This window comes from Diabrotica virgifera, chromosome 6, assembly GCF_917563875.1.
Source record: "Diabrotica virgifera virgifera chromosome 6, PGI_DIABVI_V3a".
NCBI lineage: Eukaryota > Metazoa > Arthropoda > Insecta > Coleoptera > Chrysomelidae > Diabrotica > Diabrotica virgifera.
In genome coordinates this window covers 199,417,289-199,438,708 of record NC_065448.1, presented here as the reverse complement: position 1 = coordinate 199,438,708, position 21,420 = coordinate 199,417,289, and the positions used below count along the sequence as shown (strand labels likewise).

The 21,420-nt window shown below is 32.2% G+C and overlaps 1 protein-coding gene across 2 annotated transcripts in view; it reads right to left on the bottom strand.

The window, feature by feature from the left end:
* LOC126887130 (tyrosine-protein phosphatase non-receptor type 21) overlaps nt 1-21,420 on the bottom strand; it is a 119,980-nt gene that overhangs the window by 64,381 nt on the left and 34,179 nt on the right. For both annotated transcript variants that reach the window (XM_050654485.1, XM_050654486.1), the window contains exon 8: nt 1,336-1,550. In XM_050654485.1, coding sequence (XP_050510442.1) covers nt 1,336-1,550 — 215 coding nt within the window. The remainder of the gene's footprint in view (nt 1-1,335; nt 1,551-21,420) is intronic.

The window sequence follows — 21,420 nt, the reverse complement described above, 5'->3', positions numbered from 1 at the left end:
ATTGATGACAATTATGAAATTAGTTAATCAATTATGTTAATAATTGTTATGTTAATTGACTAACTAATCTCATAATTATAATTAACTATGTTTTCAGCAACCCAACCAAAGTTGACATTGACAGTTGTGACGTAATTAAATATTTTATAGTGATCAATGTTGATTAGCGTTCGAACAACCGGCCCTTAATCTACTAATTTTCACAACAAACCGGACACTTTTTGACTTAACAAGTTGACATTTATCAAATTGTTAATTTCTCATAGCCTACTTCAGGCTTGTTTATTATATTAAGCAGAAAATGAGGATATATTGATAAAAAACATGGCTAGTTGTTAAAGTACCTAACTTTTTTATTATCCAACATAAGCGAATTAATCAAAAAACAAAATGTTAAGAAAATCTTAGGCTATAGTTGGGTTTAATTTCAGTATTTTATAAATGCTAGAATATTCCACAGGGTGACGCGAACTTTGAGAAAAAATCACAGCTTGATTGGTACACCCGCTATACAATGACAGTTTACCTGTCTAGAAACAATATTAGTACAGCGATATTGTTAAATGGGAATAGGATATACGGAATAGGACCGACAAACATGGAAGGCAATAGTAAACGCGGCAAAGACTCACGAAGAGTTGTAACGTCATTTATGATGATGATATTGTTAAAGAATAAGGCTATACCATATTAAAAAAATTCACAAGGAAAAAGGTTTTCCTGTAGCTGGATGTATATGTACCATATATTACAAAAAATAAGTAAAATCCTTTATAAAAGGTATTTATTAAAATTCCCTAAAAAGGGCTACATCACAAAAGCAGAACTAGTTTTCGATCTGATTACAGATCATCATCAGTGCTAATTAGATGCTGACCTGCTAAGCCACCAAAACGGAAAATATGGCCAACGATCGTTCAACATGTGAGGGACGTTTTCAACTCAATTGAGGGTCAGATGGTACCCGGGGTCTAATTAATGTGATATCTAATACATCTATGTTTATTTTAATAATCATAGTCAATGTTTCCATGACTAATTAAGTTTAAATGGTTTTTACCCAAATATTTTCAATTTTGGTCGCTTAGCATGTCAGCATCTAGTCAGCACTGATGATGATCTGTAATCAGATCGAAAACTAGTTCTGCTTTTGTGATGTAGCCCCTTTTTAGGGAATTTTAATAAACATACATTTAATAAAGGATTTTACTTGTATTAAAAAATCACTTAAATCGGACAACAGGTTTAGAAAATTCGAGACGTCAAAAATGACCCATTTTTAAGATGTGATAACTTACCTATATTGACCCCTGACCCATATTTATGATAACTTACCTGTACTTGGTAATTGATTTTCTTGCAGTATCTGTTTCATATTCGCAGGCATACAATAAATAATATTTCCATGTTCGTCGTAAACTTTTTTTATGTGCTTGGTTATGTTAGGATTCTCTACAATAACTGCTTGGGGTCTGCCCAACATATTATTGTTAAAGATCGAGGCTAGATTTTCGTAGGTACCATGTTGAGGAGGCAGATAACTATGCGATCTATTAATACAAAATCAAAATTATTTCAAATTAATATCTTACTTTTTAAATATGTATGTATATTGAAAATTTCAAAATATATGAATAAAACAGTAATTAAACGTTATCACTTTTTCATTCAGAGTTTACCTTGTAGATAAACATAATTTACAGAAAATTTCTAGGAAATTGTTGTTTGTTTAGTGTGGATTAAAAATATATCTTATTGATAAAATTGTAAATATAATACGCCAGTACGAGGGAACAACATAAGTTTTACAATACAATACGTTAATAAGCTGCTACAACACAATAAACTAATAAAATAATTTTATTATCTTGGATATAGAAAAAGATATGAGCATCATTAGCACCTATTGTCCTAAATTGTATCCATTGTACCTAAAAGAAACATACAAAGGCACGTGGAAAATTTCAGGCGCATCAGAATGTATATCAAATAGATAATGTACTCGTTTATAAAAATCATGCGAAGACGATAAATTATAACGTAATGTTCCCTGGAACGGATACTGATTCGGAATCGTTCTTATAGTTATAAAAGTTAAAACTAAGACTGTACATATAAAAAAATCTACGAAGAATCGGCAAAGAGTAGAATAAAAGAGATGACTTAAAGAAAGTCACAATAAGCAGTAAATATCACGCGAATAAGCTCAGTAGCTGGTAAGCTAATAGTAACAAGAAAGACGTGCGGATTGAAAAAGAAACAGACGAAATAAAGAAATAATAGAGAAGACCTATGGAATACAACAGAAAATTCTTCTAAAATAGTAATGGGAAAATATTGTATGACGATGATTGTAAATGAAACAGTGAATAGACAATCGCAGTTTAGAATAATAACGAACCATAAAAAAACATAATTAACACTACGACTACTGGTCAAATATTCTACCGGATGGTGAATTGGAAAACGGGCCATAGGAAACTCAATGTAAAATTCTAAACTGTTGAATTCCTGCTTCCTTAATTATTTTACATCAAAAGGCATAAGAAACTATTTGTAGAGGATTAAAATATGTATTGAAAACAACTCTTCAAATTGTTATACGAATTAAACATATTCCAAAATTTTGTAAAAATGTAATTCATTTTTCAGAGTAATACGCCAAAGTTAGCCCACACACAGTGCATTCATGTGTGTAACGGTGGCGTCTTGTCACAATGAAGTTATTATAGGTTTGTTCCAACCAGTGATATGGGAGAGAGGGGATACGACATAAGAAATGATTTTGTATTTACTAAATGGGACCACTTGATTTGACACTTTTGTGCTACATCCAATATGGCGACGGGCAGGTTTTTATATGTTATATATGGAATATGTTATTAATTGGTTATTAAAATTATTAATTATTTATATATTTATATAATATAATATAATTTTATAATTATATATTTTATAATAGAGCAGAATACACTACCAAAGAGTTGTTCCGCCATATTGGATGGAGCGTTTTTGTGAGTGAAACCGAGCCCATCTACTTCACCGTATGCCGCATCCCCTCCCTCCCACATCACTGGTTCCAACACAACGAGAAACCGTCCATAGGGCTTTTCATCGATTGTCATTTGTTTCGAGCTTCTGTCATGTGTCACATAATATTAATATATCTGCGTCATACGTCTTTGGTTTGTATCATTGGTATGTACCAATAACGTATGACGTAGATATATTAATATTATATGACACATGACAGAAGCTCGAAACAAATGACTGTGAATGAAAAGCCCTATGTAACGATCACCGTCCTGCGCAGTAAACAAAATAACCCATGGAACGCACGATATACAGACACAGAACGTATGGAACGTATTATTTTATAGTAACGTGATCATTACAAGACGGTTCTCGTCGTGTTGGAACAAACCTTATATTAACCGTATTGAAACTGTCAATATTTTTATTTTATCATTTATTGTTTAAAAAACAATAAAGTTAATAAGATGCAATCAGTTGAGGAGAAAGTATTAATAAAGGGTCGTTTAAACACAGCGATAAATCAAACAACTTATCAAGGTCAATCAAGTTGTTGCAACTTATCATTGTGTGTAAACGGTGCATCGCACAACTTATCAAAGTTGGAGTTGGGTTGAAGGTGGTATCGCATTGAATCGCAGCGTCTAAACAGCGTTTCAACTTGTCATCACAACTAGTTGCTGTGACTTATCGTTGTGTTTAAACGACGCTTAATAAAGATGTTTTATTCAGTGAACAGTGTGCGCACTGTCAGTTAAATTTTAATAGTAACGTGTGACCTAACTTTTACACAGATAAATCCTGTGGCAAACGTATTCCATTTTTAAAAATTTTGGAATGTGTTTAAATCGTAGAACAATTTTAACTTTCGTTGTTAATACAGATTTCAATCCGCTACAAATATTTCCTCATGACTGTTGATGTTAAATAATTACAGAAGCAGAAATTCAACAAATTAGAATTTTACATTAAGTTTCCTATGGTTTGTTTTACGATTCACCACCCGCTACATGAGCTAAAATGAGCTACATTTTGTATCTTTTCTTTTTGGGGTTGCTGAATACGAACACGCCATCAGAATTGACCCCCGGACCACCTGGTGTCCAAGGTCACTGTAAGGCATGTTATCTTCTGGAGTTTGGAGGGTTTTTGGGTACCAGATGCACCGGGGGGTCGGTTCTGATAGCGTATTGTTGTTCAGCAGCCCCAAAAACTCCGAGTAATCAGATTGCATCAATTTAGTGCGGAAAACCCTCTAAAGCCTTGAGGTTCTTGAGATTCTTCACTTTTGTTGTCCAAGTTTCACATCCATAGAACAAAACGGACCAGACGTAGCACTTCAATACTCTTAGACGTGTGGTCAATGAAACACTTCTACTGCACAATACAGAACGCCAGCTAATGGATACGTACCTTTATATCATTGCATAGCGTTGCAACTATTTACGTAAAATGTCAGAGTTCCATGAACAACATAAAAACCCTATTATTTAAACGAAGACTGTTAAAAAATAACCAAATGTAAATGACTGGACTGTAAGAAGTATATACTCGGCAAGCTTTTGTTGAAGGTCTACCACAATGATTCCGAGGACGGAAAGGTAAAGGACAGCGACTCATAGAGGCCCACATTTAAGTGACAGTGACTTTCTAAATCTCATAGATTTGGATCCCGCGTACCAAAAAAAAGTTGATTAATAGCACGCTGAAAATTTGTTAATAGCTTAACGGTGTCTAGTCGCACAAACTTTGATGCACGGGAACACTGGAACAGGGGAAGTTTTAATGTGTGAGTGGAACACGAAGAACATGTCAAATGACAGGAATCATGTTGGTTAGTAATAGCAGTCTGATTTTTGCATGAGAGTTTAATGATAGGGTAACAAATCAATTGGATGTTCTGTCCGACAAAATACATGGGAGTTTTCGTAATCTGACGTTCCAAATTTTTAAACTGTTCCACAATTAAAACTTCCCCTGTTCCAGTGTTCCCGTACATCAAAGTTTGTCCGACTATGATCTGTTCACAATTTCTTGAGAGCTCACTACAAGTTTGACCCTCATTAGAGAAGATAAGTAATATGAAATACAGAGAGGATAAGTAATATGATATAATAACAAAAGCCAACCTAAAACTCGCAGTTTAAGATGTTTTCTACTAACCCACCTTGTATCTGAAGGAATACAATAGAATTGTAAAGCTGATTACCAAAAATTACCAACCAGTGTCGTAGAGTATATGATTAAGACATTTATTTGAACTAAATAAATAATATATTAGTAAATTGTATTCTTGTTTCAATAAAATTTCTTTATTTTATTCAAAAATAAAAAGTTACTTGCAATTTGTAAAGAAACATATATTTAATTATTACCATAGACGTAGGTATATATTAACATAGAGTGAGCCTACGCTCCGCGCTTCCTGACAAGATCTCATGGACTGGTTTGGTGCTATCTCTTTCTAGCACATTGTATCGAGAAACTAAAATGACATTAGGTGTGAGTATAGGCACGGAAAGGGAGGACTACCGTCGCAGCTTTACTATCCGTACAAGTGAAACAGCATTGAGCCAAATAAAAAAGATGGTGTCGTCGCTTCGCTCTGAATGACAATATGTCTATGATAATATATAATTGATGGATTCGACCGTTACTTGATGGAAGTTCATTTTATCTCACAATAAAACACTGAAAAACGTTTGTTTTTCTATACTTCCACAAAATTTATTACAACTATGTTATTACTACAGCTGTTTCGGCAAAGTGCCTTTCTCAAGTGATATATTTTACAATGTGTTTGCCTTTTTAAGTCTTTAACTGAAGAGGTTGAGGAGTGGGGAGCTGTTTGTCTCGAGTTGGTCATTCAGAATTATATCTGTATTTTTCAATTTATTAATTTCCATTGATTCTAAAAGTGATAGCTTAAGGCCTTTATTTTGAATATGTAGAATTTGAAACTCTTCATTGAAAGAATGATTATGATCTAGAAGGTGAAGTGCGTATGTAGAAGTGTCTGTTTTTCTATTGTTGAAAGCCCTTTTGTGTTCTGCTGTCCGTTTGTCAAAAGTTCTGTCAGTTTGACCGATGTAAGTTTTCGGACAGTCACCACAAGTTAGTTTGTACACACCACTCTGTAGTTGCTTTCTCTTTCGGCTTTTATTGTTTTTAATATGTTTGCTTAAGTTGTTGTTAGTTCTGAAAGCTGGTGTTATTCCTTTCTTTTTTATGTATCTGGCTATTTTTGTTGTTATTTTGCCAGTATATGTGAGAGAGCAGAAGGTACTGGGTTCTTTCTGTGGTGGTGGATACACTAATTTCAAGGCTTTCTTATGGAGTTTTTGGTTTAAAATGTTGTTAACTGTTTGTTCGTTATAGCCATTGTTTACTGCTATTTGTCTAATGATATTTAGTTCTGTTTCGAAGTTATTTTTTGTCATAGGAATTTCTGTCAGTCTATGTATCATGCTATGGTAGGCTGCTAATTTGTGTTGTGTAGGATGGGATGATGAATTGTGTATAGTTGTGTCAGTATGGGTAGGTTTATGATATACGGAGAACTCATGTTTGTTGTGTAGGCTGGTAATCGTTACATCTAGAAAGTTTATGGAATTATTCTGTTCTGTTTCTATTGTGAACTCAATATTACTATGAAGTGAATTAATGTATGATAGAAATTGGTCAAGTTGTCTGTTAGTTCCTGTAAAGCAGACTAGTATGTCATCCACGTATCTCCACCGATATAAGAACTGTTTAAATAAGGGGTGTTTAGAAATTGTTGTTTCAAGTTGGTTCATAAATATATCTGATAGTAATGGGCTTAGAGTATTACCCATAATAAGTCCTGCACTGTTGTTTGTGTAAATTTGATTATTGAATTCAAAATAGTCTTGACTTATGCAAATTTCAAGAAGGTGTAAAATTTCAGATGCAATGATCGGATTTGTACTATTATGTTCTAAAAGGTTTTTAACTAAAACAAAAGTTTCTGTAGGAGGAACACTAGGAAAAAGATTTTTTACGTCAAATGAAATTAGTCGTTAGTTGACACAACTATACACAATTCATCATCCCATCCTACACAACACAAATTAGCAGCCTACCATAGCATGATACATAGACTGACAGAAATTCCTATGACAAAAAATAACTTCGAGACAGAACTAAATATCATTAGACAAATAGCAGTAAACAATGGCTATAACGAACAAACAGTTAACAACATTTTAAACCAAAAACTCCATAAGAAAGCCTTGAAATTAGTGTATCCACCACCACAGAAAGAACCCAGTACCTTCTGCTCTCTCACATATACTGGCAAAATAACAACAAAAATAGCCAGATACATAAAAAAGAAAGGAATAACACCAGCTTTCAGAACTAACAACAACTTAAGCAAACATATGAAAAACAATAAAAGCCGAAAGAGAAAGCAACTACAGAGTGGTGTGTACAAACTAACTTGTGGTGACTGTCCGAAAACTTACATCGGTCAAACTGGCAGAACTTTTGACAAACGGATAGCAGAACACAAAAGGGCTTTCAACAATAGAAAAACAGACACTTCTACATACGCACTTCACCTTCTAGATCATAATCATTCTTTCAATGAAGAGTTTCAAATTCTACATATTCAAAATAAAGGCCTTAAGCTATCACTTTTAGAATCAATGGTAATTAATAAATTGAAAAATACAGATATAATTCTGAATGACCAACTCGAGACAAACAGCTCCCCACTCCTCAACCTCTTCAGTTAAAGACTTAAAAAGGCAAACACATTGTAAAATATATCACTTGAGAAAGGCACTTTGCCGAAACAGCTGTAGTAATAACATAGTTGTAATAAATTTTGTGGAAGTATAGAAAAACAAACGTTTTTCAGTGTTTTATTGTGAGATAATATATAAGTCTATGATTAATACCTATTTTTAAATTATACAAATTACGATTACAAAACTAGTCAAATTCAAAATAAACAAAATCATCTTCGGAATCCGAGTCGTCTTGCAGGTTATTAATTAGCGGGTGTGTCTCTACCGTCGTGTAACTTACGTTATCAAAATTCCACATTATTTTTGGTTCTTCTTCTATTACATGTCTTCTGCATCTCACTAGTTTTGTTCTGTAATATGTTGAAAAGACTCAACAATTCACGTACAGCTTGTATTTTATATAACGTATTTTTTCTAGCCACAGAACTTTTCATTTGTTCCCAAATGAGTTCAATTGGATTTAATTCGCAGTGGTACGGTGGAAGTCTAAGAACTATGATGTTTCGCCTTTTCGCCATTTTGTCAACTACGTATTTCTTGAACTAAGATTTGTGGTGCCGGGCAATTTTTAAAGTTCTGCTTTAACCATTCCATCTTCGTAAGGCAGAGACTTATACCGCAGCCAGTCAAGGATATCCTGTTCCTTCCACGCAGTCGTTAGAAGTCTTTCTAGTAGTCGTGAATGATAAGGTGCATTATCTAATACTATAATTGAATTTCGTGCTATATGTTTAATCATCTGCTCAAAATACTCTTCGAAAACATCAGTTGTCATTTCCTCGCGATAGTCTTTTGTGCTTTTGGATTGAAATTCCAACAAACCATGCTTAACAAATCCTTTTTCACTGCTAATGTGAGAAATTATTAATCTATTATCTTTACCAGAAGGCGGGGAAATACCAGTAGACCAACCTTCCATAAAGGCTTGCCTGGAGCTTGATATATTTTTATCTGACCACATTTTTGTTAGACTATGACCTGAGTTTACCCACGTTTCTTCCTGATAGTAGATTTTCCTTCCTTTATCCGGAATTTTCGTATGAATCTTAGATAATTTCTTGTCCAACATATTATCTCTTCCAGGTCGATCAAAAGTGATTTTTGGTCTGATTTCTTCCACCAGAAATTTAATTCTTTTAAAACTTGCCACAATTTGGTTCGTCCGATATGAGGCAAATCCGGGTCGTTTATAACATCTTGTTTAAGTTGTTAATTTTGTTTAAGTTGGGTAAGTATTTCTTTTTTTGAAAAAAAAAATCCATGAATTTTCCTTTGAATGCCCTTTTTGACAAATTCATCAATTTTAATAGGCTTTTTCCCCTCTTTAATTGTTCGTTTGTATTTGGGTTAGCTATACGCTGTGAGCTTCGCTGGTGTCGCTCCTAGCGGACTACTAATTCAACTTTCACCGGTAATTTTTAAATTTATTATTTAATTGTTATCGCTTAATATTTACAACGCAAAAAAGTAATTAAATTGTAATCGATTTTTTTAAGATTTTGCTAATCATTTTGACGTTCTATTGACAAAATATGAATTTCTTACTTCGGATACTTTCACAATTATCGTGTAGATGGCGCTAAGATTAATTGATTAATAGATTAATAGAACATTAAGAAAACGTAAATTCAGTATTTAAAACGTAAGTATATTTAAGGTAAAAATATATACCACAGCTTTGAACAACTAATATTTTTTATAATTAATGTTTTTAATTTTAATTTTAAATTAATCACTTTGACATGTATGTCAAATTTCCGGTAAAGGTTTACAGACTTGTCACTACTGGCGCTCGCGAATTTGTAAATATCCCCTCTACGTACGAGCTCACAGCGTATACCTCACGGTTCTTAGACTTTACTACGGTTGCTTAAATCGACTAACCAATGAACATTAAGGGTGAGTTTACTGTCATTTGAATCGTAATATGATTTTTTTCGAATCCTGAGAAAACCAAGTATTTTAGAAAAATTTAAACGCAGGATGCAAGATTACATTATTACCGAGGGCGGAAAGCCCCTTAGAATAAATAAAAAGTTTCTTTTGAATGAAATATTTGAAATTAAATATCACACTTCTCTTTCATTTTCAGCCCTGTAACTTATTAAAATAAACATTATAGAAGTTTTCAGGGACTTTCAGCCCTCGGTAATAATGTAGTCTTTCATTCTGAGTTTAAATTTTTCAAAAATATTTATTAGTTTTCTCAGGATTCGAAAAAAATGAATACAATTAATGCGTCAAAATTTTGCATTAACTCAATGTAAAATTCTGAACTGTTGAATTCCAGCTTCCCTAATAATTATTGTACATCAAAAGACATTAGAAACTATTTGTAGAGGATTGAAATCTGTATTGGAAATAACTGTTAAAATTGGTCTACGTAATTAAACATATTCCAAAATTTTGTAAAAATGTAATACATTTTAGTTTTCAGCCCAAACTTAGGCCACACACAATGCAATAATGTTCACATTTTTGAACTGTCAATATTTTTATTTTATCATCTATTGTTTAAAAACAATACAGTTGATAAGATACCCTCAGTTGCGGAGAAAGGATTAATAATAAAGATTTTTTTATTCAGTCAATGGTGTGAGCACTGTCAGTTAAATAGTAACGTGTGGCCTTACTTTTACACGCATACCTATTGTGGCAAATGTATCATATTTTTCAAAATTTTGGAATGCATTTAAATCGTAGAACAATTTTAACTTTTGATTTTAATACAGATTTTAATTCTCTACAAGTATTCTCTCATGACTTTTGATGTAAAATAATTAGGGAAGCAGGAGTTCAACAATAAATTCAGAATTTTACATTGAGTTTCCTATGGCCCTTTTTACGATTCACCACCCGGTATAAGATAAAAATGTGTACTATTTGTCTAATTATTTCATAATAACACAAATAATACACATATATACACAATAACACACACTCAATGATCGAAAATCATTTAAAAATATGGGAATGTAAACTCTTGTGACGTAAAGTCAAAAATATAAGTCTCCCCACCACCGTCGGACAAGACAACCGTAATAAAGTCTAATAACCGTGGTATACCTTACTTTTTTCTTTGTGATAGGAACCTGTAACTACATTGTTGACTCCCCTACGCCCGTCATGTTGGCACATGATCGTCGATTGGTCCGTCGATTATGTTCCGGGCAGTGTTTCTGGGATTCTGAGAAACTAGAGCATGGTGAACGTTCAGGATAATAGTCTTCTCTCTTGGTGAATATACAGACTTACTGACTGTACGCAACAGTACCGGTGTAAAAATTGATGATGATGTGCGTATATGTTCGTAGGAATATGGAAAAAAATCTACCCCCGCACTGCACAAAATTCGCAAAACATATATTCGAGACGCTAATTACTGCCGTATTTTATTCAAAATAGAATACCAATAAACGTTTTGGAAAGGAAGATAAAATGTAAATCTCCATTAATTTTAATGAATAAACACTTCCGTAACCTCCGCCTATGATTTTACTAGTTTCACGACCGTTTTATGACTTTGAGGCAAATTTTGTGACTCAAGAATATATGAACGGACCATAGACACCGTTAAGCTATTAACAAATTTTCAGCTTGCTATTAATCAACTTTTTTTTGGCCAGGTCTAAGAATGTTTGATTTTTTTTACAAAAAAAAAACGATTTCAGATCATTTCGAACAAAGGTTTCAATATGTTCTGCAACGTGTTGAAGATAACTGCGTCATCGTTATGGATTATGCATAAGACCGTAATCGCCGAAGTGAACAAATTCCCACTTCAAACAGCCGAAAGGCTGAAATTCAAAAGTGGCTCCGGGAAAAAATCCTTACTATGATAATGCAGTTACGCTATAGTCCAGGGCGCATCTGTTTTGAGATGGACGTTGAGAGGTGACTCAAATTTTTTTGCAGAAATTGCTTGAAAATATTTCAAATAATAATATTTGAGTTATCCTCCCTCTCAAAAAGGTCCGGAACATTGTTTAAATAATCAAAATGTCAAAAAATGAAGGAAAAATTCGATTTTTTTCTTGGTTCTTTGATTATAACTTTAAAAGTATTCATTTCCGAGAAAAGTTGAACTGACATAAAAGTTGCGCAATTAAATTTCCTACAATATAGAATTGGTTAACAATTTAAAAAATAGTCACCCTTGTTGCAAAATAGCAATAATTGCGAAAAAAAACATACAAAAACATGTATTCACATTTTACGTTTTTCAACCATTTATGCTACACTTAGGACCTTCATATTTAATCCAGAAAAACATTATGATACAGTAAAACAATACGATAAATTTCATTAAGATCGGTTCAATAGATTTTGCAAAATAAATTTTGCGATCCAGCTTTCGCAAAAAAAATTCATTTTTTCAAAATGTTACAGGACTGAAAATAAAGCAGGTAGCAAGTTGAATTTTGTTTGCTTATAGAAGTGTACTGTACATTTCATTTGCAATTTGCAAACTTAAAACCGATTAATTACCACGGCGTCGGGAATTTTTTTTAAATAAACATTAATTTTTGGTGCTACGCGCAGGACAGCGGTGTTCGAACACACAAGTTGATTTCCACCAAAATTTCTTCCAATCTTTATCTAATACATTATTTTCTTACTCTATATTTTGTTGTATTTTATTATTTTAATTCCACAAAAATCAAACTAATTTTATTATAGTTTGTGAAATATTGTTTAAACAATTGCATATGTTTAAAAATAATACACTTTTATTCTCTAAGTTAAAATATATGAACAAAGAAAGTTTTTGCTAAAAAAATGTGTTATTTCAAAGGATACAGTATGTGTTTTTATTTTGCAATAAACAAATTTATTTATTTATATCGAAATGTAATAAAAATTAAAATGTATCAATCATTATCAAAGGTCATTGGAATGCCCAATCAGAGCAAACTATCCGCTGCCCTGCGCGTAGCACCAATAATTAATGTTGATTTAAAAAAATTCCTGACGCCGAGGTACTTAATCAAATTTAGTTTTGCAAATTGCAAATGAAATGTACAGTACACTTCTTTAAGCAAAAAAAAATTCAACTTGCTATCTGCTTTATTTTCAGTCCTGTAACATTTTGAAAAAATGAATTTTTTTGCGAAAGCTGGATCGCAAAATTTATTTTGCAAAATCTATTGAACCGATCTTAATGACATTTACCGTATTGTTTTACTGTATCATAAAGTTTTTCTGGATAAAATATGAAGGTCCTAAGTGTAGCATAAATGGTTGAAAAACGTAAAATGCGAATACATGTTTTTGTATGGTTTTTTCGCAATTATTGCTATTTTGCAACAAGTGTGACTATTTTTTAAATTCTTAACCCATTCTATGTTGTAGGAAATTTAATTGCGCAACTTTTATGTCAGTTCAACTTTTTTCGGAAATAAATACTTTTAAAGTTATAATCAAAAAACGAAGAAAAAAATCGAATTTTTCCTTCATTTTTTGACATTTTGATTATTTAAACAATGTTCCGGACCTTTTTGAGAGGGAGGATAACTCAAATATTATTATTTGAGTTATTTTCAAGCAATTTCTGCAAAAAAATTTGGGTCACCTCTCAACGTCCAAATGTACTAATATTTTTACAGATGCGCCCTGGTCTATTATGCAGAGTTGATGTGTTTATTTAAACAACATAGCACATTGATTACGTAGTGAATGAAAGGGCCCGTGCTCATGATGTTATTATTTTAAGACTTCCACCATATCACTGCCAATTGAACGTTTGGAATTATGGAAGCTTCGAAAAGTATATGTCAGCTCGTTTTTAGGCTTATTAAAGTATCTCATGAGTAAAAAGGCGAGAAAATCATAAAATTCGATTTGATAAATAAAAATTTGTAATTAACTCAAAAAAATGGTAATCACACTAAGGCGGCATAAACTGGATTTGTTAGAGGAGAATGATTCGAAATAAAGCTATTACTTACTACATAGTATTCACAGTTCACAGAAATAACATTTACTTTAGCTGTTTTATGTGACTAATCCCATTTTTATTTGTTTTTTAAACGTTAATTAGATAAAGTTCAGATATACAATATCACATTGGTTTTAACAGATTAGATAAATTTTAACTCCATGTTACTTCTCCACGATTCAATCAGCTTTGCAGATAAAAGATGAAGGACACCTCGGGTCAGTAGTACACGGCTTGTCCAATAATTTTTTTTTTAGATATTTTAATGTTCTAAAAATCGTCAAAAATTGTCAAAGTTTAAATGCGCTTTTCAAAGTTCCTCGTGAATTTTTAAAGATTTAAACTTTAAACGGTACCGTAAAATGGGGTGCAGTTGACCGTTTTTCAACTTCAACTAAAGATATTTTCTAGATAACAAAATAAAATGTATCATCTATTTTTGCATAATATGTGTATAGGTCTTGATCTAATTTTAGTAGAAAAAACAACGGGTATTTAAAAAAAAACAAACTTAGAAAAAATAAATTGCTTCTTTGGTCAACTTCACCCCGAACGGGGTTAAGTTGACTGTCTATGGTTTTACTTAATAAAAATGATTTTTAGTTAACTGGGGTGAAGATAAACACACTAAAATGATTTTAAATTATAATAAACATTTTAATCAACTTTATATTATATAAAGAAAGTTACTTTTTTAAAATTATATGCAGACAAGTCCAAAACAAAACACAGCTCGCCTCGTCGGCAAATTTTTGGCGCATTTAATACTTTTTTATGTTACTTAGAGGAACATTGTCTTCTTTAAGAATATCAGGCCATATAAATTTTCCCAATTTTGAGAGTTTTAGGAAATTAACATTTTTTTCATCATCTTTAATAGCTGAAATTTGTCCTACAAAATGTTTAATATTCTTCTTAGTTTGATATTCTATTACAACCCATGAATTTGCTTCTATATTATTAATTTGAAAGTACAGTAAAACCTCGATACAACGGACTAATTGGGGGGACGGGGTGTCCGTTAAAGCCAAAAGTCCGTTATATAAAAATAGCTTTAAAATAAATCAGATTATTTAGAAATGTGTCCTCATTTTGCTTATTGAAATTCTTTGAAAAAGAAGTTTATTGAAATAGTTTATTGAAATTCTTTGTAAAATACAACGTTTGGGATCCACGGGGACCCCGTTGTTATGCATATGCAATGTATGTTAGTAAAGGCAGGGTTAAGTAGAATAGAATAGAATAGAATTTATTTCATCAAATATACAAAATTTCTTTTGTTTTTGACAAGTCAAAAGAGTACGTACCTACATTATAAAATTTTGACAAAATTTAAAAGATAAATATTATAAATTATAATGAACAGATATACAAACAGGTACTAACAAATTTAAACAATTTAACACACTATGTAAAAACGTAAAGACATGAAATAAACTTAAAAACATAAAATATCGTCATAATCGGCAAAAAAACCCTGACCAAACTAGTGTACTTATTATAATGTATTATAAGCGGTACCTAAGTACTCTGTCTTTGTGTAAAAACAATGTTTTAAAAAGTGTGATTTTATTTTATTTTTAAACGACTGTAAAAGAAGATTTTTTACTTCATCTGGTAAAAAATTGTACAAACTAACATCAGTTGAGTTTTTTATACTTTTCGTCAACCTAAAACGTTGTGCTCTAATAGCATCGCTCGATCTTGTATGGTGATCATGGAAGTTGGAGTTTATGTTAAACCTACTTTTGTTGGAATGAATTTCAATTAGCGTCTCATATATATATAGAGTGAAGGTAGTGACATAATACCTAACTTCTGAAACAAAGGTTTACAGTGTTCCCTATACTCTGCTCCTGCAAGTATCCTCACTACTTTCTTTTGTAACTTAAAAATTCTGTCTGCGTGACAAGAGCCACCCCAAACAGTTATTCCGTACTTTAAATGGCTATGGAACAGTGTAAAGTAGATCATTTTAAGGGTACTTTTAGGGATCATAAAAACTAAGTTGCGTATCAAAAATATAGTTGTAGCAAGTTTAGAACTTAAGTAGTTTGTATGAGCACTCCAGTCCAAATTACCATCTAGGAAAATTCCTAAGAGTTTAACACTATTTCCTAATGCTAAGACATACTTCCGGTCAGAACTAAACATCAAATTCTGATTTTTGTCTTCATTTAGCTTCAGACCATTATGCAAAAACCAGTTTTTTGCTTTCTGGGTATCACTATCTATTTTAATTTTCAAATTATGATGATTAATATCAGTATTTATGAGAGTGGTATCATCTGCAAAGCACACACATTTTATGGGAAAAGTGTAGTGAAATAGATCGTTCAGATAAATAAGAAACAAAGTGGGTCCTAGTATTGAACGTTGAGGAACCCCGTATTCGACCGTGTTCAAATCAGAACAGCTATTATTAAGAAAAACTGCCTGTTTTCTATTTGTTAAATAAGATCTAAATAGATTGAGAGTGGTTCCCCTTATACCATATTTATGCATTTTTTCCAACATTAATTTATGCGAAACACAGTCAAAAGCTTTGGATAAATCACACAATGTCAAAGACACAAAATGACCTTCCTCCATGCCGTCGACTATATCTCTCACAATTTTCTGTATAGCTTGTGTAGTGCTGCACTTTTTTCTAAAGCCATATTGGTTACAGTGAAGTATTTTGTGTTTATCTAGATATTCTATCAAACGAGTATTAAGAATGCTTTCAAAAATTTTACCGAAAATGGGAATGATAGAGATGGGACGGTAATTTCCAATTTCATCTAAAGACCCTTTTTTGAATAGTGGCAAAACTTTTGTTACTTTTAGTACATCAGGGAAAATCCCCTCAGTAAGGCAATTATTATAAAGTAAAACTAATTTGTCAATAACAATATCAATAGTTTCGACAATTATTTTTTTGTTTAAAAAATAAAAATCTGTACAATGTGAATTTTTCAAGCCACGCAAAGTATGTATAAGATTAACAGACCGTTTTAATTTTTTTTACATTTGACCTTATCTTTGGTCCGTTATATCCGAAGGCCGTTAAATAGAGGTCCGTTATATCGAGGTTTTACTGTATTCTGTTTCCTCAGCAATATTACTTTGAATGTCTGCAAGTTCATGGTCTTATTATCCTTATGCTTATACACTGCATTATCTTTAAAAATATTTTACGCATCAGCTCCCGTCCGCGTTTCAAACTATGAAACAATAAAGCAGCGTCGATTGAATGTAGGTCCTGCAAGTTTTGACCTGATGGACATCGTCACCCCAGCGGTCAACTTCACCCCAGCGGTCAACTTCGCCCCAAAGCGAAAAGTGCATAAGTTGACAAATTTGAAGATTGTAACGAAACTTAAAAATTCATTCAAAATTAGTAACTGGTATTTTTATCTACGGTTAATGATTCGTTGAAATATTACCAACAGTTGCCAATAATATTAGTAGAACCTCGATTATCCGTCAGGGCACCGGACCAAGGGTATGACGGATAATCGAAAAGACGGTTAACAGAACATTAAAAAAATTAAAAATTCATAGTACAGCTCTCAAATTATTTTATTTGTATGTTTTGTTTGACAATATAAGAGAGATTTGTGTTCGTAAAATCTAATCAATTTGTCAGCTGTAGTCTGTGTCAGCTTCTGAATCTGCTTCCTCCGCCTCTGTTGCCATTTCAACGATTTCATCATCTGTCAACAATGGATAGCTTTTTGCGTCCTCATCACAAATTAACTATTCTTTTATGTCATCTTTAGGCCACGAAAACAAAACAGTTAATTCATTCTTAAAATATGGTGATAGCAAAACTGTACATTTCAGCGAATTTCACTTGGCCTATCGACTTATCGCAAAGCTCAAACAAAATGAATTTATGACTCATTTTTTACTTCTGTAGTCAATACAACTTATGTACGGACCCTGACGGTTAACAGAGGTGACGGTTAATGGAGAGACGGATAATCGAGGTTCCACTGTATAATGATTTTTATAACAAAGTTTAAGAATATTCATTTTCTTACAAATTAAGTTAATAATTTCGAAGCCGCGTTTTTGGTATGTACAAGAAAAAAAATTAATAACCAAAAAAAAATAAGCATGTTGCAATCATTTTCGAACTTTTCAGTCAAATTCACCCCATTTTACGGTACTAAACAGAAAATTCCAATAAAATTTTGTTACTCAAGAATACAGTAATAAGTGTGCTAATAACCAGCAAATTAACGGAAGAGACGGAAAACGTAATACGCTGTGAAATAAAAAGAGATGAAACTAGTAGAGGTGGGAATTATCAATAGAAACCTATACATTTACATTATATATTGATAGTTTCCCACCTTACCACAGGAGAATTTTATAAAATTTGCAGTTGTAAAACTCTTCCGATACGTCTAAAGGTGGGAAACTATCAATATAATATAAATTTATAGGTTTATAATGATAATTCCCCACCTCTACTAGTTTCATCTCTTTTATTTCACAACGTATGTTTTCCGTCTTTTGCATTATTTTGTGCCCTTCTTTCACTATAGTGTTTAAAATCTGGGGAAAAGCACATTAACATTTTTATTATACAAAATAAAATGGTTCACAAAAATTCCTAACCTTTGCTTGGGGACTATCACTAAAAAACTATATTTCATAGAAATTTAAGACCGAAAAATAATCTATTTGCTTAAAAGAAACTATAAATAATCAGGAAAGTAGCAGAGGAAGCAAAATTTCAACTTTATAGGAATTAAAAAGGCTTGAGATTGGGCAAATCCTGGCTTTTCAACCTTTGTTTACAAAATGATAATAACAATATGACGTCACACTTCGGCTGTCAGCCGTATTGATACATTAGCACAAAATTATAGTGAAATTTTAAATAATCTCTTGTTTTTGTAAACACACATAAAGCATACACATAAGATCGTCCCCCACGTGACTTATAATCATAGTAAACGCTCTCAGCGGATAGAGGGTTCTTTGTAATATTGATACAACTAGTGGTTGAACCTTATTCTCCACATATTCTTGTTCTCATGATCATTTTTCAGTGCGTCATTAATTATGACGTCATATACTGTATTGGCTGTGTCGAGACTTATTTCATGTAATTATTGACGAATCTGACAGATGCCACAATCGTACTTAGCCATAGGTGAAAAGCTTGTGGAATTAGTAATTTAGTAGATTTGATTTTTACACAATATGTTAACATGTAGGTATTTTTTATAAAGGGGAATAGAATTAAAAAGTAAACAATATTGTTAATTAAATTTATAAACATGGAAACATTAAAAATGACACAAAACTATCCATAAACTGTGTTTTTATCTTCTTCTCTAGGTGCTGTCTCCGCTTCAAAAGTTAGCAATCATCAGAGAGATCTTTATTTCTGAAACAGCGGCTCTAAATAATTCATTGTTATTACATCCAAACCAGTTCCTAAGGTTCTTCAGCCATGAGTTACGTCTCCTTACTATGGATCTTTTTCTTGCATAATGACCTGGAGTATTAAGTCGACTTTACACTACATGATTTATCATGTGATTTGTCATATGATTTTTCCCATGACGAGCCGCATGACAATGCTTATGACAAAACGAGCCGTATTAACAATGCAAAATCATATGACAAACCACACAGTGTAAACATGTAAATTTCACTCCATGACCAAATCATATGACAAATCACATGATAAATCATGTAATGTAAAGTCGACTTTAGATATACATCTCTCATCACATGTCCCATATATCTCAGTTTTCTTCTTATTTGTTAGTTCTCGTTCCTTATGCGTAAGTCTCATTATCTCCACGTTGGCTATTCTATCTACTCATGAGATATTTAGCACTCTTCGGTACATCTCGAATGTCTCTAGTCTCCTCACGTCAATGACTAACTTTTAACGAACTAAATTCTAAACCAAAACACAAAATAATGCACAAAGACGTTGTGAAACACAAGTGAAGTCGAATTTGAAATTTCAAAATGAGAGGTAAGGTACACAAAATACTGACCTGAATAATAACCGTCACTTGACTCTTTGACACTTCTAAAAAATGGCCAAAATGGACGAAGTTTTCGTCAAATGTTCGTAATACGTGTATTTGATTGGCTAGAAAAAACGCGCATTCTAAATATCAACGAATCAAACGTAGGTTAGGAATAGACATCTTATGTATATAACCATTGTAATGCTGCATTATTTTTGTGTTTAATCACGGAGCTACCGCTTTTTCCGTCTCATCTAACTTAATGCATTAGAGAGAAATCGAAAAACTGTGACGCACTGAAAAATTATCATGAGAACAAGAATACCATTGTCACAGATGGGTCCCAAAACCCTTCTCAGAGTATAATATGGACACATCAAATTCAGAACATCGAGTTCCCCCTGTAGAAGAATTAATATAAGCTATTTACTATGTAAAAAAAGGTTAAAAGGAACTACAACGTTAAAGGAGATTTATTGTTTCATAATTATTATGTTCAATTGACCCCCAACTATGAAAAAATCTCGGACTGCTACCATTTAAAGGGATGCGTTTTTGGGAAAGGGTGAATTAGTTCCTATGCACAAGGGTGCATAGAGGGGATTCTATGCACTTTTCGTACATATCCATTTACAGAAAAGTTGTTCAAAAGTAAATTTTCTATCAAAATGTCACCTAAAGTCAAAAAAAAATTTTTTAATAAAAATAAACTTACGTGCATAGAAATCGGCCCACTTAAAAATTTGGTCATTTTTGATGTCTCGTATTTCCTAAACCTGTTGGCCGATTTAAGTGATTTTTTTAATATTTTATAGCCTGATTCTTTAACAATATCGCTGTAATATTGTTGGTAAACAGGTAAATTTTAATTGTATACCGGGTGTACGAATCAAACTGTGTTTTTTTCTCAAAGTTCGCATCACCCGGTGGAATATTCTAGCATCTATAAAATACTGAAATTAAAACCGAACTATAGCTTCAGGTTTTCTTAATATTCTGTTTTTTGACTCATTCGTTTATGTTGAATAAAAAAGTTAGGTACTTTAACAACTAGACATGTTCTTCATCAACACACGGTATTTCTAGATAAATGTGACAAACTTTAAGGATTAATTCTGCATGAAAAAATAATGACAGTTTGCTTTATAAACGTATGTTTGCAAATGTTTCGTTTCCGAGATACGGTATGTTGAATTTTTTCTTACACACTGACGATTTATTTATTGTTTTAAAACCGATTGAGATATGCAAATGAAATTTAGTGGGTTTTAAGAAGAAGTTATTGCACATTTTTTGACATACAATTAAGAATTTAATATTCACCATTAGCGCGCATACGGGTAATATCACCGATCATATTACCCGTATGCACGCTAATGATGAATATAAAATTCTTAATTTTATGTCAAAAAATCGGCAATAACTACGTCTTAAAACCCACCAAATTTCATTTGCATATCTCAACCGGTTTTAAAACAATAAATAAATCGTCAGTTTGTAAGAAAAAATTCAACATCCCGTATCTCGGAAACGCAACATTTGCAAACATACGCTTATAAAGCAAACTGTCATTATTTTTCATGCAGAATTACCACTTAAAGTTTGTCGCACTTATTTAGAAACACCGTATATTGATGAAGAACATGTCTAGTTGCTAAAGTAGCTAACTTTTTTTTATTATCCA